We start from the raw sequence: 23,901 nt of genomic DNA on the forward strand, positions 1-23,901 counted from the left end.
AGTGGCGGCACAATCGCGCGGCACGCAAAGAGTGGAAGGCGAAGAGGCGGCACGGTCACGCCGATCGCGTAACACAACCAACTTTCGGGAAACAAGAAACATACTGATACTCTTGTATTTATTGTTTTGTATTGTCTTTTACAAGATTGGGGGACCTTCTTTGGAAGAGAATATAAATAAGATGATATATGATTTATTAATGTGGCTACAATATTCAACTAACATAATATATTTCTATTACCCTTTATATACATACTACTCTTGGTAGGCATAACTATTATATAAAATGACGTATGTGATTTTAGAGAATAATAACTCATGACACTTGGAAGATAAAGATGTTTTTGATATATACATATACATAGCAAAATATTATGCATAGACAACCATGATAAAACACAACCATAATAAAACACTTTATGCCGTATGTTTTCTTTTTATAAGTGCTCATCACACATCATCATAAGAAAAGAAGGGACTCGGGGCTTATAACCCAATCCTCTAAACATTCACAGAGGTCAAACTAAACGAATTAATCTACTCTCAGGTAAATATTCCATGTTTATCAAGTGTATAAGTGTAAGATAGATTAGCAAAAAAGAAGTATTGAAAATCATAAAGAAGAAACTTAAATTTTGTTTATAAAATAATCTCAATTTCTAGATATTATTGCACTCATATAGAAGAAACTTAGAGATATTTACAAAATACACATGAGCAAAATACACGTGACAACGTGCTGCGGTCGTGACGCCTCTTCGCCTTCCACACTTCGTGTGCCGCAACCGTGCTGCATCTTTGCCTTCCATGCCGCGACCGTACCGCAGCCGATCACGTAACACGATCAACTTTTGGGAAACAAGAAACATACTCTGATACTCTCGTGTGACGCGATCGCTTATGGGTGTAAAAAAAGGAACAATGCTATCAGGAAACAAACAAACAACTATATATTTTCAAAACGGAAGTATACCGGTATACGTCGACATCCTTGTTAAACGAAAGTATACCCGTGTATGTCGACATCCTTGCTAAACGGAAGTATACCAGTGTATGTCGCAAACCGAGTGTTCGCCGCGCCGCTTAGGGTTTAGAGAGAATGGGGAGAAGACCGAAAAGAGAGAGAACGTGGAAGAAAAGGGGAAGAAAAAAAAACTGAAGAAAATATAATAAATATTAAGGGCATTTTGGTCATTTCTGTCGCGTAACGCGAAAGGGTATTTTCGTCCGAAAAAATAATTTTTGCAAAGTTTGTCAGGCCTGGATCGTGAAATTTCCTCTAATACTTACATGCAAAATTAAGAAGAAAAATATTTAATTAGTAAACTTTTCAATCCATCACATTCTAGTGGTGATTAAAGTTCATTGGAAGTTGGAGGTTCTTTCTTAACGTTAAAATTTCACAAGCTCATAAACAAACTTCTAAACAAACATTTTCACGGGTTTCACACCTCTAAACAAACAATTTCGTAAGCCCATAAACAAACATTGTTACGAGCCTCAAAACGAACATGTTCGCGAACTGAAAAGCCGAATATCCAAAAGCTCTAGCTTCAATCATTTAGATTGTCAAGCTTTAAACAAATATCTAAAAGCTCCGGCTAACGAACAAGCACAAGCTTTTAAACGAATATTTAAAAGCTCGAGCTAACGACGAACAAACACTTTACCGATTCAAATAACTAGCGAACAACTCTATTCCTTTACATATCCTGACAGGGTATAGAATTTGGTCTTCAAGAGAGAATTTATCTATGAGACTATGATGAACTTTAGTGAAACTTAATTATAATAATGCATTCATTCATTCATTCTTATGATATACACAAACAGACAATCAAACACTCACACCAACTAAAACCAAACAATAGACACCCTTATCTTCATCATACTATCATCTTAGTATCTCAAAAGTTGTAAATTATTGCTATTGCTAATAGATAGATTGACCAATCAACTATAGCTAAGCTTAAGCTAATCAACAACTCTCAGAATAAGTTCAAGAATGCTAACCGCTTTCCTCTTGGCCCTATCCGTTCCATTTTCACATAGTTCTTTCAAAGCTTCCTCTGCCCCAACATCTCTAGCTTCAACCAAACAACTTTCATCTCCCATACACAACAAAGACCACAATATCGCCGCCGCATTCTCCCTATTCCGCGGAGAACCAGTCCTTATAACTTCAACCAATACCCCAATCGGCTCCGCCTGACTGATCGCGCTTTTCCCCTCTTGATGGTTCGCCAATATCGCAAGTATCGCCAACGCCTCATCCACCATCCCACTACCTGCGTCCTTAAGCAACCCCATCAGAGGAACCACAATCCCTGCACGAACTGCCCGAACCTTGTTTCCCTGATAAATCGAAAGATTAAATATCGCCGTAGCTGCGTCTTTCTTTCCCCTCGGAGTTCCCTCGCATAGCAACTCGATCAGAGCAGGAATTGCCCCCGCAGCTCCAATCGCCACTTTGTTCTCGTCCACTACCGATAAGCTGAAAAGGGTTGCCGCCGCGTTCTCTCTCGCCTCCATGCTTCCCTTTTTCAACACGTCTACTATGTCCGAGATTGCCCCCGAATTTACAATCGCCCCCTTGTTCGCGTCGTTTATCGACAGGTTTAAAAGGGCCGTTACTGAATGTTCTTGGGTTCGAGAATCCGGAGAGGCTAGGAGTTCCACTAAAAGAGGTATGGCTCCTGCATCCGCAATACAAACCCGGTTGTCTGCGTTTCGTTTGGCTAATAAACGAAGCTCTCCAGCAGCTGCTCTTTGCTGTTCTGGATTTGAGTTATCCGCGAGTTTGTGAATCAAGACATCGATAGCCCCTCTATCGCAATCCAAACCTCTTCCTCCTGATTTTTTGGCGCAACTTCCTTGATTATTACTATTCTTCGGAAGCTCGACACCGTTGCTTTCGCACCATAAAGAAATCAAGCTCTTGAGAACGTAATTGGGCGTTAGAGCTGTATGTAATAGAGTTTGTTGAGTCTTAGGACATGTCTTGTGTCCGGCGTCTAACCATTTTTGAATGCATGATCTTTCGTATGTCTGCAATCAGTCATATCATGGATCAAATAACACTTGCTCACTTATATCTATTAAAGAAGTTGTTAGTATATACCTGTCCAGTAGATACAATAACAGGGTCTTTCATTAGCTCAAGAGAGATCGGGCATCTGAAATCATCTGGAATTATTGGGGATCTGTGTTTAATCACGCCCTTTTCATCTCCCTCCATTGAGTTAGAATTTGAAGCTCTCCCCACCACATAATCCTTTATCTTCTTCAGTAGAAACGACATCATCTCAAGGCTTTGCTCTGGAGCACCACCAGATGAGATCACCAAATCATGGATGGCCAGTGATTCTCTCTTTACATCGTTTATAGTCTTGAGATACAGCTTTTCTGAAAGCCTTCTAACAACTGCACTATCACTGTCTGTTTCTTTCCCAGCTATTTTAAGATCCATAGCCAGTTGTAAATCAGGGGTATCCATTGCTCCTTTAGCTCTTTTGAATTGAGCATGAACAAGTTCAACCTATTATTGAATAACCATGTGCTTATTATTGAAAATCTGATTATCAATTGAAGAACTAAGTGATATCCAAAATATTTGTTCATAAAGATTTGATCCGAAAAAGTACCTGTTCTCTGACCTCCTCTGAAATATCAAGTCTATCATACAGTATATGGGTAAGTGCCTCCTCAATTCGAGTTGTAACATTATGGAACTCATCTACAACTCTCTCTATTTGCAGTGCCTGCGATGAAAAGAGAAACACCCACAAGTTTTTTACAAAAACAATTAGAGCTTGAATTAATAATAATTGTTATGAACTGCGAATGCCAAGCAATGATCCAAAAAAGCTTGGAAGAAGGAAGAAAGCTTCAAATATGAAAGAACACAAACATGAATTGGTAGTTCAATTTAGTTCTCAATTATTAGCAACTCACTATAGTTGTTTGGTCTATTACATGCATGATGGTTGCATATGGGGAAGACAAAGTAATCTTGTTCTTTTATTGAACAGTTTGTAAATCCTGCTCAAGAACTCTGTGAATGGGTAAGGCATTCTATGTGTTTGGGGATAATGAATTATTGATGTTTGTAATATCCCCGTATTCTACTTGTAACACTTTATTTCAGCCTTCCTAATATATGTTTAGTTGTAGCAAAATGAAAAAAAATCAACCAAAAATGAAAATCCAAAATGACAAAAATTACTATTTCAATACTAACTGAATGTTTAATGATAGAAAGTTGTAGAATTAGATACACAAAATCACAAACTATAAACTGAACAATGTCAAAGGAGTGGAATAAAGATTCCTTAGGATTTAATGTATCAGCATGAACACATTTTAGATAAAAAGTATAACGGAAAATGGCTACTTTTCAGTCACCATATGAGTGTTCTCAAGTTGATTTTGATTCATGGAAGAAGAGGCTGAGATTCTATAGAAGAAAATTGAGATTTGATTATATTCTCCATTCTAGAGGTTATCTGACATGATATTCTTCCCCATTTTTCTTCTATCTACCAGTTCTTTTACTTTTCAATTGATAGAAGTCGCTTTACTTTAACATTATAAGAACTGTCGTCTTCATCCCTCCCTCAAATACCGACTTCAGTAGAAGGGAATGTAAGTCCTTTTTGGCGGTTCTACCATTATGAGTAATACAACATAGACTTTAATGTAAACCTGTAAACCCTAATACTCGCATATCTCCTTAAGCTAATCTTGATCATTCTCCCAAATTAAAGCACAGAACAGGTTGACACACAATTGCCTGGGAATGATGACTAGCTAAATTCCGAAATTACTCATACTACTAGAGTCTGATTCGAGGAAAAGCAACATCAATAAGGAGAAATGAAACAAAACGAAAGAATATAAATAAATACCTGAAAGAGCTTACTGCCGTCGTTAATTGATCGGAGTAGATCCTTAGTTGAATTGAGAGTATCTCTCAAACATTCAAGTCCTTGAATCTCTTCATCTCCAAGGTCTTGATCAGAATCCATTAGTTCCTCAAACAAAGGGCTCAACAACTTCACTCTTCGAACCAAATCATTATACAACCTCCTTGAACAGCTTCTGCACTCTGGAAATCCAGAAATATCTATAATATCTGCAGCTATACGTTTGATCAGTTCATCCTTTGAATCCTCTGATGATGAATCCATGTAGAGAAAACCAAATGAAAGCGTTAAACGGCGGTCAAAACGGGGATTGAAGATGAATATTCAGAGATCGGAGACTTTGTAGAGAGACGGCTAAGGAAAGGAAAGATATTTGGAATTGAGGTATGGTGGAGTAGATGAATATTATTTATATTGTCAAATTTCTCTGATGAACTGATGACGAAGATGATGATGGCAATTCTCCATGCCGGTTCAATACAGATAGACGGACCCGGTCGGGTAAAAGTCCATTTCCAAGAAAGATATAGAGGAGAAGAAAATAGACCAAATATAATATACATATAAATTATGTGACTAATCCTTTTTCTAAATATTATTTTTTATTTTCCTTAAACAACATGTGATCATAAAACTCAATTCAAATTATTCAAATTTTACATCGTGTTATAATCGTGTTATAATGTTTTAATTAATTTACGATGTAACAGTGTAATGACATTTAGATTATAAAAAGATTATGCATCGCGTTCAGGGCAGCTCTAGGTGAGACTAGTAGCGGAACCAAACCGAGAAAGGTGCATCGGCTGACTCCTGGATTGATTAGTAGTAAGATAGAAAGAAAATGATAGGTTTTAAATAGACAGATAGAAATAATATAATATGTTAAATTATTTAGAATTAAGTCGTTGTAGTATAGGGTAAGTATTCCTGCCTGTCACGCGGGTAACAACATTTCATATGGCTTTCATATAGATGCCAATATTAAATAGTGTTCCAATAAGGCTCTTAGTGGATATAGTCTGGAACAATATCATCAAAGACGACAACTCCCTCATCCGAACGTGGAGATGTATTCCCACATGCGAGAATAATTGGTTAATCTGTCAAAATTGGAACATCGATTACGAGAAATTCACTTTCACCATTGATTTTATTGCACTTTAATTCACGATTCTCATTTGTCATTTGTTATCTCTCATTTTTCATTATTATTCTTCATTCAGTTTGTTTTTACTCCGATTTCCTTTAAACTCATGTAACTCATTTTTTCTTTTTGTGCCTTTTTAATTAATTGATGTTACGTCGTCTTTCACAAAAAAAAAACTGCAATTGAATCATGTTACATTTCTTTTTCAAAAAATGTAAGGCTCTCACAAATTATGTTAAAGATACTAAATCATTAGTTAGGTTAGAAAAGACATAATATAATAAACACATAAACTGTAACCTAGTTAATTCATTATCAATTGTCAACCATTTGGTCATAGTTATCCTCAAAAAAAATTTGATAAAGTGTGTAGGGGTTTTCAAGATGTATGGTTTAAAAGTTTTCATGGTTAGAGGATAACATATCGAAAGATGCTGCTTTTAATTTTTGGTGCCATCTCTTTACATACTCTCATAGAGGATGTCGAGTTAGAGATGAGGCATTTACTAATTCAGGAATAAGAAGTTAGAGAAAAGCAATTTAAATATTTAATGCACATGTTGGTGGTGTAACTAGTGTTCATAATGATGCAAGAACACAACTTGAGGCTTTTCAAAATCAACGACAAAGTGTTTCACATTTGCTACAAGCACAAGGGCACGTAATGGAGGTTGCATATCTTACTCGATTAACGACATCTTTAGATGTTACATGCTTTCTTTTGATGCAAGGTTTGCCTTTTCGTGGACATGACGAGTAAATGAACACTTGTAGAACACAATTATCTCATCTTGTTTGTACCGTGTACGTCCCCAACTTAGTACTAGTGATAGTAGTTTAAGTTTAAGAAAATAATTATTCTATTGATATGTACATAATTTTATATTTTTATTATCGTTACTTCTTGTATTATTTTTTATATAATTTTTTTATAATTAAAAAAAAAATATATATATATATATATATTATAATATATAAGTATTTTTGAGCCCATGTTTAAATTTGTTTAAATTTGATCATGATTCCGCCACTAGGTGAGACGAGCTAGGAAGCCTCTTAAGACCACCTAAAAGAATTAAAAAAAATAAGCATTTAACCAACTAATTATATTTATTAATTATAATACAAAGTTGTTTTCAATATAACATAAACTATATAAAAAATGAGCGCTTCAAACTTCAAGACCAACATTTTGATTGCAGTCATAAATTTTCCCTTTAAATCTCACAGGAATTGTTACTCTTTTGGGGATAAGGTTATAATTTTTCCTTTATTAATCTTTGGGTTTGATCATAACTTTCTTTTAGAATAGGGAAAAAATAAAAAGAGAAAATTAAATAAATTAATGTTAGAATGATAACAATTTTATTTAGAACAACAAAGGGGACAACGATATAGTCAACGAAAGCAATGTCACGAATCCGACGTATCCTATCAAATGTGTAAGAGAGAAAAGAAAAAAATTCCTTACCGACACACGCCTCTTCATCTTCTCTCTTTCCAAGAAAAGATATTTCTAAATTTCATGAACAAAAGACGACGAAGAATCAACTCAGATATTAATATTTTATTTTATTTCACTATATCAAAGCAAGAAATATATATATTAGAGATATGGTTTCAATCATCACTAGCTACCTAGTGGTGTCTAACCATTGTCAACGTGGCCGTATTTCTCAAGAAACTCTACTCTTCTCCTTAACTCATTTAACTATTTCTCCATCAACAACAGTCTCCTTCAACGTTAGATTCCCTTCCTCCAATCGCCACTCATCTTCTTCTTTTTATCTATTCGGATATATCATATCGAAACTGCTCAAGTCTTCTTCATTCTTTGAAATTGAAAAGTTAAGAGAATACAGCCTTGTAAAAATATGGCCATGAGTGTTAAACATGGAGTTCATTGGCGTTGAAAATGAAAAAAATTTGAAAAAGCCTATAAGTTTTTAATTGAAAAATGTGTTGAACATGGAGTTCATTGACGCTGAATATGAAGTTTATTGGCGCTAAACATATAGTTCATTGACACTGAACAAGAAATAAAATTTGAAAAAAAAAACTGAAAAAAGGTGTTGAACATGGAATTCATTGGTGTTGAACATGCAATTCATAGGCGCTGAACATGATTTTTTTTATAAAAAAACTAAGTTTGAAAAGATAGAAAAAAATTTATCTTATGAAGGTCCGATAGTCATAGATCGAAATATTTATGAGGAAATAAAATGAGATATTTCTGGAACTGTTGAAGAAAGGTTGAGGAGAAAGATGAATGTCAAGCTTATTGCAAACATAGCAGAAATGATGAAAGAAATAAAAATTTGGTGAGTTTGCAAGAAGTGAGAGAAATGGAGGAAAGTGTTAGAAAGTAAAAAGAAGAAGATTATATGCATTTTTTTTTTTTTTTTGGAAGAATGTCAATTTTATTTATAAAGTTAGATGGAGGTGTCAAATTTATTTATTAAGTTGTAAAATTATATTTATGCATACTAACTCGTAAAAAAATGTCAAATTTATTTAACTTAGCATAAATCTCTAACGGTGTTTAAAATGTAGTCCAGTTGTGCTTATCAAATCATATATACCTGTATTATATATATATATATATATATATATATATATATATATATATATATATATATATATATATTAATTTTATAGCCAAAATTCTTATTTCAAATTGACCTTATAATTAAATAACAAAACTAAGTAAAATTAAATTAAATGACTTCTCATAATCAACAATGTCTATAACAATTTGTCGAAGATCCTAGAAAACCTTGAAGAAGATAACAAAAAAAACAAAAAAGAAGACAATTTTTTCGGTAATCAAATATTTTATCCCAAAGAATGAGGTAGAGAACATGATATATTTGTCACCTAAAACAACAATACAAATTTAAACAATGGCAGCAAGGGCTTGGGAAAGGGAGGTTAATCGTCACCGAAAAGTTCTCCTTTATAACATCCAAATACTACGAAGCATGATATTCATCGACTTGGTCATAGAATAGTGAAGGGAATAATAGTTTGATCTATGAGGAGACTCGCGGTATTCTAAAGATCTTTCTAGAGAATGTGATTTGCGATGCTGTGACCTACACTGAGCACGCTAGAAGGAAGACTGTAACCACCACCATGGACGTTGTTTAATCTCTCCAGAGTCAAGGAAGGACTTGTACAAATTTGGCGGTTGATTCATTATGTGTTAGGGTTAAGCAAATTCCCTTGAACTTATCACCTTGAAAAATAGTATGTCTCTCTTGTTCTCTCCTCATGTGGGTGATGAAGAAGAGGAGAGACATCAAGTAGGGGAAAACAATTAAGAATTGTTGGTACGCATCACTTGTAGGAATGACATAATGCTAATAATGTTCCACACGGCCAAAGAAACATTGTTTTTTAAGTAAAAAAAGGCCTCCCCTTAGTTTAGCTGTGGTAGTGGTTCTTTGCTTGCATCCTTCAAAGACATCACCGATATTATCATATATCAAGAAAAGATGGAGAAATCAGAAAAAGGACCAACGACGATCCTATCAATAGGGAGAAGGAGGAGTAGGAGTAGGACGGAATCGAATGATTACAAGATAGACAATAAAACAAAGAAAAAAGGGAAGAGAAGTTAGACAATTCACTTTGAGTACAGGGAAGCCTTCCACCTATATGGAAAATGACACAAGCCCCATTTCAGTCTTATCGGATGCCCGGAACCAGCCGACCTTGATTTTTGCAGCTATCGAGCCCATTTCGGAGTAAGTTGTTGAGGGCTTTGCAATGGCAACAAAGCGGGCTCTGTAGGCGAAGGAAGCCGCTTTCCCCACACTTAGGGCGACGCTTCATTTGAAATTCACTCTTCCTGCTTCTTTGTGATATAAATTTATAGAATCTCGTTTTTTGGAATATCAACTTTATCGAAATTTTACTTATCTAGCTTAACTAATTTGCTGTAATCCTTAAATTTTTATAATGAAATTACTTTGTTTTGGGAATCAAATTTGGGCAGAATCACTGTTTTAAGTGTTATATGCATCTTCCTTCCTTGTCGTTAAGGAGTTCATCGGACTAGGTAAGTGGATCCTATCCTAATGAACTTAATGATTCTATACTTTGAGAGTTTATCATATATGCAATTTTCACTCATACTATAAAAATGGGAGAATCATCCAGCTCACAACATATTCAATTGGGCAACACTTAATCAAACTGATTAACAACTTGTGTTTCTCTATCTTCATTTTCTTTGTCTTTATACTCACTGTAATTGCCATTTCATATCAACTTTCATATCTAAGGAAATCATCTACAACCCTGATACAACAAAGAGAATAGTTAGGGTTTTCAAGGTAAATTAGGGAAGGAGATGAGAGAAGAGATGATACCAAGAAGAAGATGAGAAGAAAGTTGTTGAGCTATTGCTCTTCAATTCTAAATTACGTAAGTGAACAATTTAGAATATTCAGATCCTTTTATCTGGAAGGTCTGAATATTCTAACAGAATTTTGTTAGGAAATAACAGGTGGTGACAAGGCTTAACAAATTGGCTGAAAAACATAAGAAACATAAAGGACTTAATTAATATTTTGGACTAACAGATGTCCTAATCTTAACAACTTTTAATTTCCAGGTGGCTTCTTCTCTTCCACAATACCAGCCTTCAGATTTTTGTCTGTATCAAGAGTCACTCCTCCAGCATTTCGACAACCTCGAAGAAATCGAACCGAACGTCTTCTCTTTTGGCCCTAGTCGATTAACAAGTTGGGATATCGTAAGCACATGACATCTTCCAAGGTATTCTCATCGCTACTTTGATTCGCCAATTTAACTAGCATCTGTTTAGTAAGGCTTTTACCTAATCGAATATTTCGTTCTGTTGGGAAAAACTCTGACAGAAACAATAAGAAGAAACAAACGAAAGAACACACTAACATAATTTGATAACGGAGTTCGGCCAAAATGTTACCTACGTCTCCGAGAGTTAGAGAAGATAGAATAATGATAGAAGAGAAATTATATTTTCTATGTACGTAAATATTACATCAACACTATTTATATACATTACATTCATTGAAAGATTAAAATAATAAATGACAACATTAATGATATATAATTGGCAGACCCTTGGTTGGTGTTGACGTTTCCTTAGGAATGAATGAGACTTTATGTTTTCTAGTCTCCTTGGAATGTAAAAGGGCATCCTTATCTTTAATAGCCTCCATATCTTTAATACCCCCCGCAAGCGAAACGGGGAGGCACACACCGTGAGCTTGTCACGGAGAAAAATGAACCGAGGTGATGACAATCCTTTTGTAAATATGTCAACAATTTGATCATGAGTCGGGACATACTGAATAAGTAAAGATTTTTGAGCCACTTTCTCCCTAACAAAGTGGAAATCAATCTCAATATGTTTTGTACGAGCGTGAAACACTTGATTTGTAGAGAGAAATGTTGCGCCGATATTATCACACCACAAAGTCGGTGGATGGATTGATGAAATTCGTAATTCACTCAAAAGAGATTGAAGCTAGTAAAGTTCGGCAGTGGCATGAGCTAAGGCTCGAAATTCAGATTCAGTACTTGATCGAGCAACAACATGTTGCTTTTTGGAGTTCCACGAGACAAGGTTATCACCTAGAAAGATACAATATCCTGTAGTGGATCGACGATCATCAGGACAACCTGCCCAATCAGCATCAGAATAGGCCTCAAGGGTGAGGGATGCCGATGGACGAAAGACAAGCCCATGGTGTGGAGTATGACGAAGATATCGTAATATACGTTTGACTACAACCCAATGGGTGGATGTTAGAGCGTGCATGAATTGACAAGCACGATTGACCGCAAATGTTAATTCGGGACGAGTGAGAGTTAAATATTGTAGAGCTCCCACAATACTTCTGTATAAGAAGGGATCAGAAAGAGGATCACCATCATATCTAGAAAGTGAAGAACCAGTAGAGACGGGAGAATTAAGTGGTTTGGAGTATTGCATGTCAGCCTTAATAAGAAGGTCCTGAATATATTGTGACTGACTCAGAAAGAGCCCATCAGATGAGCGAGAAGCTTCAACACCGAGAAAATAATGGAGTTGTCCAAGGTCTTTAAGTGGGAAGTGGTCTTATAGGCGAGAAATGATTGTAGACATATGTGAGGCTGAGTTTCCCGTAAAGATAATGTCATCTACGTACACAAGGATATATGCAGTGATTGTAGATGTATGATAGAGGAATAAGGAGGAGTCAGACTTAGCTTCAAAGAATCCAAGCGACAAGAGTGAGGATCGTAGCGTAGAGTACCATTCACGAGGTGCTTGTTTTAGACCTATAGGGCTTTATGGAGCTGACACACGTGATTAGGGAATTCAGGATGAACAAAACCAGGAGGTTGAGTCATATATACCTCATTGTGTAATTTTCCATGAAGAAATGCGTTGCTAACATCAAGTTGGTGAATAGGCCAATTCGGGACACATCAAGTGCAAGAATGGTCCTTATGGTTGTTGGCTTAATAACTGAACTAAAAGTCTCAACATAGTCAACACCAAGTTGTTGATGAAAGCCTTTCGCCACAAGATGAGCTTTATGACGCTCAATTGAGCCATCCGCTTTTCGTTTGAGTTTGTAAACCCATTTGCAACCCACAATATTTTGTCCAGAGTTAGGAGGAACTAGAGACCATGTTTGATTCTAAATAAGAGCATTATATTCGGAGGTCATGGCTAAACGCCAAGAGGGATCTTTATTGGTAGAGGAGAAGCATGTCGGCTCAGGGGTGATGGCTGTGAGAAGGGCGGAAGAAAAAGGGAGACGGGACTTGGCACGAGTGCACATAGGATGATTGGAGCAAGCAGGGGCTTTGAGAATTGGAGTATGACGTTGATTGATGATGGGTTATGGGGTAGTAGGTGGTGAAGAATATGGAGTGGGTGATGAAACATTTGAAGTAGAGGGTGAACTGCTTGGGTTAGGTGAAGGTGGATGTGATGAAGAGGGTGAACCGCTTGGGTTAGGTGAAGGTGGAGATGATGAAGTGGGTGAACCGCTTGGGTTAGGTGAAGGTGGATGTGATGAAGAGGGTGATGTGGTTTCAGGTGGACTAGTGTGTTCAGGTGGACTAGGGATAGTAGATGTGATGGGTAATAAAGAATGAGGATTTGTTGTTGGTGATGTATATATAGGCTGTGGGTTTTGTGGGGGAGATGATGAGTTATAAGGAAATGTGGTTTCATCAAAAATGACATGGCGTGAAATAAACATGCGTCCCGTGGGGATGTGAAAACATCGATAACCTTTATGTGAGAGACTATAGCCCAAAAATAAGCACTTTTGGGATCGAAAGTCAAGTTTGTGCTTGTTGTAAGCTCGAATAAGAGGATAACAATGACATCCAAAAGTGCGCAAAAAGTTGTAATTAGGAGTTTGATTGAACAATACTTCATAGGGAGATCGATTACCCAAGACAGGAGTAGGTAATCGATTGATAAGATACGTACCTGTGGAGAAGGCTTCATCCCAAAAATAAAGGGGCATAGATGCATGAGCAAGTAGAGTAAGAGATGTTTCAGTAAGATGACGAATTTTTCGCTCGACTACCCCATTTTGCTCGCTTGTATAAGGGCATGTGAGTCTATGATGTATACCATTAAGAGAGGTAATATGTCCAAAAGTACGATATTCGCCTCCCCCATCAGTTTGTAGAGTTTTTATCTTTTTACTGAATTGGTTTTCAACTAATGCTTTAAATTGAATAAATACTGTCAACACATCAGATTTGCGTTTGAGCGGATAGAGCCAAGTAAATCGACTATAATCATCAATAAAAATAACAAAGTACCGAAAACCATTAGAGGAAAAAATTGGAGCAGGTCCCCAAACATCTGAGTGAATAAGTGCTAAAGGTGCAGAAGAGCACGTTTTGGATGATACAAAAGGAAGTTTATGAGCTTTTCCAAATTGACAAGCATCACAAAATTCAGTATGCATATTACCCAATAAAGGTAACTTAAAATGAGACATAACATAAGTAGAAGTTGCAGGAGACGGGTGACCCAATCGAGAGTGCCAAACTGATGCAGTTGATCGAGAACTAATAAATGCTTGTTTGGGTGCACTCTTTGGACTGAGTAGTCGATATAATCCATTATGCAAGGTTCCTCGAAGAATTTCCTTCTTCGTGACCTGATCCTTCACAACACAAAAGGTTGGATAAAATTCAAAGAATACATTATTGTCGGCTGTAAATCGAGCCACACTAAGCAAGTTCTTCGTAATCATGGGAACATGCAAAATATTTTTCAGATGCATAGATCTGTGCGTACCAGTAAATGACGAATGTCCAATATTAGAAATATTTAGCCCATTTCCATTCCCAACTAGAATTCGTTGCTCACCATTGTAAGGAGAATGAATGGAGAGATTGTCCAAGTTAGCGGGTCAAATGATCAGTTGCTCCAGAATCTGGGTACCAAGCTGAGTTAGATACAATAGATGGAGTTGCCATCATAGCTGCCGATGAGGAAGATGAACAAAAATTATGGTCGAATCTGCGTCGACAAGTTCCTACAGAATGTCCTGGAATATTTCAAAGTTGACAAATTAAACCAGAACGACACATATTAGAGAGATGTCCAAAACGACCACATGTTTGACATTTAGGCCTATTTTGATTTTGAGGACCACGATAGGGACGATGAGGGCGAGATGGGCCAGTCCTTGAATTAAAGAAATTTGATGGCTGGCCTAAAATAGAAGATGTAGTAGAGGCACTCTGTTGTGAGTGAAAAGAGGCACCTGGTGTCGATGGACGAGTAGCAGATCCAAAAGAGGGAGAAAATACACCTTTATCATTATGATTCGTAGTCGCTGAAGTTCCACGACGGCTATATACAACATTAGCAGTTGGCGAGTTGGCATAGAGAGACTCAAGTCTGATTTCATATGTGAGAAGTAATCCAGAAAGATCGTCGACATTAATAGAATCTGGACGTGTAGTAACTGCGACTAGAAGGGATTCATACTCGGGTCCAAGGCCGCTAAGAACGTAGAGAATAAGATCTTCGTCTACAACTTTCTGCCCGGCAGCCGCAAGGTTATCAGTTATGACCTTAATAGCTTGGAGATAAGACTCCATGGATGATTCTCCTTTTTTGATAGTTTGAAGTTGAAGACGGAGCTGCATTAGTCTAGCTTTGGATTGAGTAGCGAAACGTCGCTCAAGTGTTTCCTAGAGGTATTGAGATGAAATACAGTTTTCACCTGCGACCTGTGCAAACACTGATTCAGATAGTGTTCCGAGGAGCCAGCTTAACAAACGTTGATCTTGTTGTTCCCAGACCTGAAGCTTAGTGGAAGTCGATGCTTCTGCGGTTTTAATAGGAGCTGGGAGAGAATCCGTACCCTTTGAGAGCAGGTACAACTTGAGAACGCCAAAGAACAAAGTTCTTTTGGTCAAGTTTGATAATAGATGTATGTTGAAGAGAGTATGCATTATTTTGAGCCATTTGAGAAGGGGATCGATGTAAGAGGGTTTCCCTGTTGATTGCTCTGATACCAAGTTAGAGAAGATAGAAGGGAAATTATATTTTCTATGTACGTAAATATTACATCAACACTATTTATATACATTACATTCATTGAAAGATTAAAATAATAAATGACAACATTAATGATATATAATTGGCAGACCCTTGGTTGGTGTTGACGTTTCCTTAGGAATGAATGAGACTTTATGTTTTCTAGTCTCCTTGGAATGTAAAAGGGCATCCTTATCTTTAATAGCCTCCATATCTTTAATATCGAGCACTAAGGCTATCAATTAATAAGGAAGAAGAGATACAAGTATTGAGTTTAACTTTATCTGCTCAAACTCCACCTGTTGCGGAGTACAATCAATCTTGTATGGTGTTACCTTATTCAACATTGAATAATCGTCAAAAGTAACATCTCTACTAATAATAGTTTTTTTTGCATCCAAACACCAGAGGCGATACCATTTAATTGGGTCTAAAGGCACTCCAATAGGTCATGAGTCCACTCTTCACAGTTCTAGGAATGCAAGTAGGAACCGAAAAAACAATGTCATCAAAATTCGAAATGACCTAATCCTTGGGCTTAGAGCCACCTTTCGAGATAATGAACATGAGAATCCTGATAAAGAAGCTCTTAAGAATGAATTGAGAAATCTTGGGTTTTGTGAAATCAAAATATTAAGTGCAGAAGAAGACAATTTGGTCTTGAATAAGGTAGTGAGCCATAGTTCTGAAGTAGGGCGAATTAAAATCGACTAAAGCAGAAAAGGTTCAAAGTCAGAAAAGACCTACTAAAACAGAACAAGCTGAAAATCGAAGACAAAGTAGAAAGATCATGGATCTAAAAGCCACTAACTCTATCAAGGGAGAAGATGGGATCTACATGAAGCAACCCCCACTCAATGGTAATAGTAATTCATGTAATCAAACTGTAGCCATTGAGGATAGCGAGGCAAGTGATGCTTATGATTTCTCTGATGAAAAGGTCCAGGATAGTTTGGAAATTTAGGAACCCAACACTTATATTCATTCATGAATATAGTGACATAGAACATAAGGGGACTCAATAACCCTCTAAAATGCAAAAAAATCAAGAGGATCATTGAGAACTAGAAGATCACTGTTATGGGTATTCTTGAGACAAAAATAAAAAGTCGGAACGTTGAGAAGGTTAGCAAGTTGTGTATTGATAGTAGTTGTGAAATCATTCACAACTCAAATGACAAAACAGGCAGAATCTGGGTTATTTGGGATAACAAAGTTGCTGAGATAAGGACTCTCTTTTCGAAACAAGCAATCTTGGCGGAGGTCAAAGATAGAATCACAAGAATCGTGTTTAATCTTGCTATTGTCTATGGTAGCAACTCAAGTATTGACAGAAGACTCCTCTAGAATTGTCTCGAAAACTGGATCGGTAGTGATAAATCTTGAGCTGTCCTCGGTGATTACAATGTAACCAGAAACGAATCTGATCGTAGCATAGGATCTAAAATAACTCAGGATATGATTGACTTTAATGGTTGCATCAGAGATATGAGTTGTATCGAGCCTACCAATTCTGGGAACTTCTTCACTTGGTCTTCTACGAGAGGGAATGAGAAAATTAGAAGAAGTAGAATTGACAGATGTTTGGTAAATAAGAACTAGATTAACCAATTTCCGAGAAGTCAACTTCACGTTATGAATCCGGGTATATCTGATCACTACCCGATTAAATTGTTTTGGGAAAAGGAAGAAAGGTTCAAAAGGCCCTTTAAAATTTTCAATTTCTAGATGGATAATGACGAATTCAAGGTTCCAACATGTACATGGTTTCTGAGAAGCTTAAGCTCTTGAAGAATCATCTCCAAAGCTTTGACAAGAAGAAGTTCAGCAATATCTCCAATAGAGTTCTAGCTGCTAGAGAAGAACTGGAAGAGGTTCAGAAAAAATTATTAAGGGATTATAGTGATGAACAACTCAATGAAACAGAAAGGTATGCGCTTGAAAACTTCAGGAAGCTGAGTCTGCTTGAAGAGAATTTTGTTAGACAGAAATCAAGACAGAGCTGGCTCTCGTTGGGTGACAAAAACACAGCTTTCTTTTACAGAAAATGCAAGGCTAGAAACATGAGAAACAATGTGTACAGGCTGAAGAATGATGATGGTGAATATTTTCAGGGTCAAAAGAGTGTACAAGATTTGGCTATCGATTTCTATAAGCAGCTTATGGGTACAAGAAAGCAGCATTAAAGTCACATGAATACCTTGTATCAGATTATTGATATGAAAATCTCTCCAGAAGATAGTTGCGAGTTGATAAGGGTGGTCATGAAGGTTGAGGTTAAAGAAGTTCTGTTTAGTATTGATGGGAATAAAAGTCCAGGTCCTTATGGGTTTAATGCACAGTTCTTCAAAGACAATTGGTCGGTTGTGGATAAAGATGTTACTGATAGGGTTCTGGAGTTTTTCAAAAACAGGAAGATGTTAAAGCAATGGAATACAGCGGTTCTAACCTTGATCCCGAAAACTGCGGTACCTGAGAAAGTACAAGATTTCAGACCAATTTCCTACTGCAATGTGATTTATAAAATAATTTCAAAAATCATTTCTAAACGTTTTAAAAATGTAATAGGAAAAATAATAAATCTTAATCAATCTGCATTCATCTCCAGTAGGACAATCTCACATAATATTCTTCTCATGCAGAGCCTATTAAAAGGCTATGAGAAAAAGAAAATATCCCCGAGAGTGGCTTTCAAAATAGATATCAAGAAAGCTTTCGACTCTGTTAGATGGGAAGTCATTCGAGACTTTCTAGTTGTTTATGCTTTTCCTATGATTTTTATCGATTGGATTATGCAATGCGTTTCATCATCCTGCTTTGTTGTTAGCGTCAATGGAGTCCATGGAGGCTATTTCAAGGGTGAAAACGGGGTAAGGCAATGGGACCCCCTCTCTTCTTACCTTTTCGTAGCTATCATGGCGATCTTTGAGAGCATCTTCACGATGTTCCGAAAGAATCGTCCATACATCTTTCACTCATTCTGTGAGGTAGAGGAGGTAACACATTTATGCTTTGCTGACAATTTGTTCATTCTAGTGCACGCAGACGTTGATTCCATTAAAACTATTAGGGTTGCACTAACGTTCTTTTCTGAGGTAACAGGTTTAACTATTAATGAAAGCAAAAGTGTGACATTTTATGGAGACGTGAAGGACGAAACAAAGCAGGACATATTCAACATCATGGGCATCAAGGAAGGCATCTTTCCCATAAGGTACTTAGGAATTCCGTTAACTGCGAAGCAGGTCGAGATCTCACACTACAAGCCGCTGATTGAAAAGGTAAAAAACACGATATCTGGCTGGGCAGCGAAAAAACATTCTTATGCAGGGAGGATCGAACTTATCAAAACCGTGGTTATGGGCATAGTTGGCTACTGGGCGCAGAAAATGGTCATTCCGAAGAAGGTAATGAAGGAACTCGACACGCTGATGAGAAACTTTATCTGGGGTAGTAGTGGAAGAGGAGGAAAGAAAGTCAAATGGATCGCTCTCTGCAAACCGAAGGATGAGGGAGGCATCGACTTGAAGAACTGTATCGAGTGGAACAAGGCTCTAACCTTCAAGCATCTGTGGGCTTTGGAGCGCAATCAGGAGTCACTATGGATCAAATGGCTGCATACGAGGTTTATGAAACACGAAACCAGCATCTAGACCTGCAAAATTCATGAAGGTATGAGTTGGTCTTTAAAAAAGATTCTTAAACTAAGAAGCGATATTGCAGATCTTTATGACATCCGACTAGGGGACGGGAAATATACTCTATTCTGGCACGACCCTTGGTTCGAAAACTAGCCTATCATCGACAAGGAGGAGTTTCAAAATACCCGTATTATAAGGGACTACGCAAAAGCGAAAATCAGAGACATCAAAGACGGGAATTGGAACTTGCTCTTGAGAAGAATTCCAGAAGAAAAGAGGATACTTGATCATATAAGTAACATACAACTACACGATAGACCGGATATTCATGAATGGAAAGCTGAGGACAATGGAAAGCTGGTATTGAAGAAAATATGGGAGGTAATCTGGGAAAAAATGCAGAAAGTAGAATGGGCTCCTCTTGTATGGTCAACGAAGATTATCCCTCGACACCAGTTCATCCTATGGCTCACCTTCTGGGAAAGACTCAGCACTCGTGATCGTATCAGCAAGTATATGAGCATCCCGGACGCGAGCTGTCTTCTATGCTATGCATAGGAAATGAAGAAACCATAGATCACCTATTCGGGAGCTGCTGTATTGCTTCGGAGCTTTGGGACAGATTCTATAAAAATCCTGGAGCTGATTAGTTTCCCGAGCGAATGGAATGAAATCAAAGAAGCAGCACTACTCAAAGCCAAAGGAAATAGATTTGCAACAAGCGTGTTCAAGTGCGGCTTTTGAGTAGTGGTGTATAACATTTGGCAAGAACGGAATGCAAGGGTATATGGCAGAACCCGTAGGAGCGTTGACGAGTTATGGAAAGATATTGTATCGGATTGCAGCGCCCTCGCGAGAACGTGGAGAGGAATTCCAAGCACGGAGCAGAACTGGAATATCTGTAGGAACCGGAGTTTACCGTTTTTTAAACTCACTAGAATTGAAAGCATTGTAAACAGATAATTCATTTACGTTTTTAGCTTTTTAGTTTTTATTCAGAATGTTACGACTTCAAAATCATTCTAGGCCTATCTAGAATGATCTCTTAAACTCGTGGTTTTTTCCCGTTTTGGGGAATTTTTAATGAAATGACGCTAAGTCATTTTTCCAAAAAAAAATCTTGAAGATAATGTATATTCAATTGGACGGTTGTTTGTTGTATTTTTTATTTGTTGAGCACAATCTCTCCTTTCTTTGCATGCATTAGTAGCTTTGTGATTTGATTCTTAAGTTCAAAGAGGTTTGCTCTTTCATTATACCCAACATTCCATATTCCTTCATTTTCCCCCTATTTTTTTGCTGCATTTTCTTCAGAATTTATATCAGTAATTGGTTCTTTACTTTTGCTGCATTCCTGTTTATATATATAATTCTCTTATTAATAAATAAAATACTACACGTATACATTTTTTTTATAATAAATAAAATAATTTAGTCAAATAATAAGTAAAATTATACTTATCTTTAAAAACGAAAATTTATTTTTTAATAAAAAAAATCAATTATATACTAATAAACTGTCATTTAAATATAAATACTATAAAAAAAATACTAATTTATCCCTTTTTTTAATAAACCATAGTTAATTTTTATTTTTTAATTTATATATTTATTAATTAAATATTAATATATTTTCTCTCTCCTTCTTTTTCAAATGAACTCTTTCCACCTTCGTTATTAATTATTTTAACTTTATATTTTTTTCTTTTTCTTTTTCTTTTTTTCTTATATTAATATTGATTATAAATTATTTTAAAATTGTTTAGTCCCAATAATTTGATATAACAATGACTTATTATTTTAAAAATAAAAATCTTTTAACACGAAAATAAATAAATTAATAATCAAAAATTGGATAATAATAACTTATTCATCAAACAACAAAAGAGTAATAATCAAATATTATACCAAATAATATTCCTTATACTACTATAAGTCATGAATCAAAATTAAATAAAAAATTATTAATTTTATTTTTGTTCATATTAAATTAAATAAGAAAGAAACCTTCATAAAAATATTAAAGTAAAACACAAAATTCATAAATAAATTGTTAAAATTTCTTCAAAAGTGAGAATTTAAGGATTAAAATAAATAAAAATTGATAAAAAAAAAAAGAAAATAAAATAAAAATAGGAATGAAATAAATTTAAATGGTTTAATTAATGAGAAAAAAGAAAAGATAAAATATATTAATAAATAAATATATAAATAAAAAGTAAAAATTAATTATAGTTAATAATAAAGGCAAAATGAGCCTATATCAATTTGATATCTATTTAAATGAGTTTTTATGAGTACATGTCTCTAATTGTACAAATACAAAAACTTTTTTCTGTAAATATATTATAATTAAACTTATATATAAAACAGAGAACTGACCGACATAAATAATAAGACTTATAAAAAGGGGGACTTTATATAGGAGATTGGAGGAGAGGATCCGACCGTTAATTGATGGATATTACAATATTTTAGTGTATGGATTGTTAGGCTAATTATTTTCTGTTATTAATTATTTAAAATTTGAATTAAACTATTCAATAATGTACCACTCTTAGCTTAATGAAAAAATATTGGTGTGAGAAGTTGTTTAATTATTTTAGTGGGATGTATAAGTATTTTTTTTAGTATTTAATAATATTACGAATAGTAAAGTCTAGAGTCAAATAAGTGAGTATGAGAATAATAGTTGAAATTTGAGGAATACAAATTGTGTTTTGAGAATGCAAATTGGGATTCTAAAGCAGAATAAGAGTAGTAAAAAGGAAGTTCACACCAGAATCATAATTTTAAAACTGTAAGTCTTATTTGCTTTTGTTATTTTTTACTGCAATATTTGTTTGTTGTTTCCAAGATACTCTAGGGTCGTGGTTTGTCATACTTTAATCAAAGATAAAGATTGTCTAACTTTGATTTTGACCCCCTATTTTTAATAAAATAGTGCTAAGTTTTTTTTCAAAAAAAAAAATTAAATATTATACAAATAGAATTAAAATATTTGTATACTTAATTTAATCATTTAAATTATTTTATGAAATGAATAATTAATGATGTGATATTAATTAAATTAAATTAAATTATAAAATTAAATAGATTGAGTACCTTAAATGTAAGAATCTTATTAAATGTAAAAATCTTGTTTAAGAAATTAAATATTTTAATTGAAGAATTTTTTTATAAAGATAACATTAAAACATCAAGAATCTAATTAAAAAATAAAATATTAATATTTTAATTAAACTTTTAAATGAACTTTTAATAATATAACTTGGAGTTGCTCAACTAGCAAACCAGAATAGGTTCAAAATCTGGATCACATTATATTTATAATAATTCAAAAATTAATTAAATCATGATCTAAATAATATTATTTATATTAAATATAAACAGAAATCACAATTAATAAATAACTAAAATTAAGATCATTATTTTAAAAAAATCTCTTAATCATGATAAATACAAGTTAATCTTATATAAATATTTTTTTTTATAGGTTTAATTTAATATTTTTTATTGGGATATACATAATACAATTTTCAAATTGGATCATTTTATCAACATTATGATTGTTTTACTGTGTTATAAATTATAATTATAATTATTACCAATTAAAATTAAAATTAAAATTAAAGAAAAAGTGAAAATCAATAATTAATAAAATAATACCAAAAAAAACATGAATTTAATTGGTAAATATTATTATCTAGCTGGATTCTGGAATACCGTAGGCTAATGGGATAGGAATAGTATAACTTTTAATTATGTTATAATTATCTTGTTATTTTAATTTATATAATATAAATATTATTATATAGATAATTATTCAAATTGTTTCCTATTTTATATCCAAATATAAAAAAGTTAAATTTTTTAGGATGAAAACTGTTTCATTAAAATCTATAAATAATAATTTACAGCTCATCATTATTCAAATCCAAACTTATAAGCAAACAAATAAAAATAATTAAATATATAATATTTTACTATTCTTAGATCTTTAATAAATAAAAAATGTTTTATAAACTAATTATATATATATAAATGAATAATAAGAAGAAGAATATTAAATTCAAATCCTTAAAAGGTTTAGTGTTAATGGCGGATCACATCAGAAATTATTTGATATATATATTCATCCAGTACTAATCAGACTGACGACGATATTCCTGCGAAGAAGACGAAGACGAAGGTAATCTCTCTCTCTATATATATATGTATAATGTATGTATAATGTATGAATGAGTAATGATTCATGAACATGTGTGATCTTAGCGCTAAAATTTCGCTAATATGTTGTCTAAACATAGAATTCCATGCAATGAAAAAGCTAAAAGAGAAAAAGTAGTCGATTATATCTAATAAGCCTTAACATACGTGGATGTGCATGCGACTGGCATTTATCTACGCTTATATCAATCTCATTTCTCAACAGAATTCAACCGCAAGTCATTGATTCATAGAAATTATTATAGAATTTTGGAATTCTTGCAAACAGTAGGAGTGCAGGAATGATTTCTGTTCATTCTTAGAAGTTTTGGAATCTGATTCAATTTGATTTAGTAGGGAGATCTCTGAAGTTAAGATCGTTATTCTTTGTGTGTTTGTAGCTGAGAA

At 34.7% G+C, this 23,901-nt stretch overlaps 2 protein-coding genes across 2 annotated transcripts; both read right to left on the bottom strand.

Annotated features, from left to right (window-relative positions):
* Positions 1-1,773: 1,773 nt before the first annotated feature.
* LOC124919804 (U-box domain-containing protein 14) lies at positions 1,774-5,336 on the bottom strand. The gene is made up of 4 exons (XM_047460141.1): positions 4,908-5,336; positions 3,645-3,761; positions 3,122-3,538; positions 1,774-3,048 (listed from the first exon to the last, which is right to left on the bottom strand). Exons 1-4 carry the CDS (start codon positions 5,187-5,189, stop codon positions 1,975-1,977), a joined length of 1,890 nt encoding a protein of 629 aa, XP_047316097.1. The 5' UTR covers positions 5,190-5,336; the 3' UTR covers positions 1,774-1,974.
* Positions 5,337-14,496: 9,160 nt separating this feature from the next.
* On the bottom strand, positions 14,497-15,249 carry LOC124943622. Its single transcript, XM_047484104.1, has 2 exons — positions 14,748-15,249; positions 14,497-14,642 (listed from the first exon to the last, which is right to left on the bottom strand). The coding sequence occupies exons 1-2, from the start codon at positions 15,247-15,249 to the stop codon at positions 14,497-14,499; spliced, it is 648 nt and encodes a 215-aa protein (XP_047340060.1).
* Between the last annotated feature and the right edge of the window lie 8,652 nt (positions 15,250-23,901).

The sequence above is a fragment of the Impatiens glandulifera genome, chromosome 1 (assembly GCF_907164915.1).
Source record: "Impatiens glandulifera chromosome 1, dImpGla2.1, whole genome shotgun sequence".
Lineage (NCBI taxonomy): Eukaryota > Viridiplantae > Streptophyta > Magnoliopsida > Ericales > Balsaminaceae > Impatiens > Impatiens glandulifera.

Coding starts and splice junctions, on each gene's coding strand:
- LOC124919804 (XM_047460141.1), bottom strand. CDS start 5,189: ATGGATTCATCATCAGAGGATTCAAAGGATGAACTGATCAAACGTATA. Junction 3,762..4,907: donor ACGGCAGTAAGCTCTTTCAG/GTATTTATTTAT, acceptor TTTTCATCGCAG/GCACTGCAAATAGAGAGAGT. Junction 3,049..3,121: donor TTATTGTATCTACTGGACAG/GTATATACTAAC, acceptor GACTGATTGCAG/ACATACGAAAGATCATGCAT.
- LOC124943622 (XM_047484104.1), bottom strand. CDS start 15,249: ATGCAGCTCCGTCTTCAACTTCAAACTATCAAAAAAGGAGAATCATCC. Junction 14,643..14,747: donor CCCTCATCGTCCCTATCGTG/GTCCTCAAAATC, acceptor GAAATATTCCAG/GACATTCTGTAGGAACTTGT.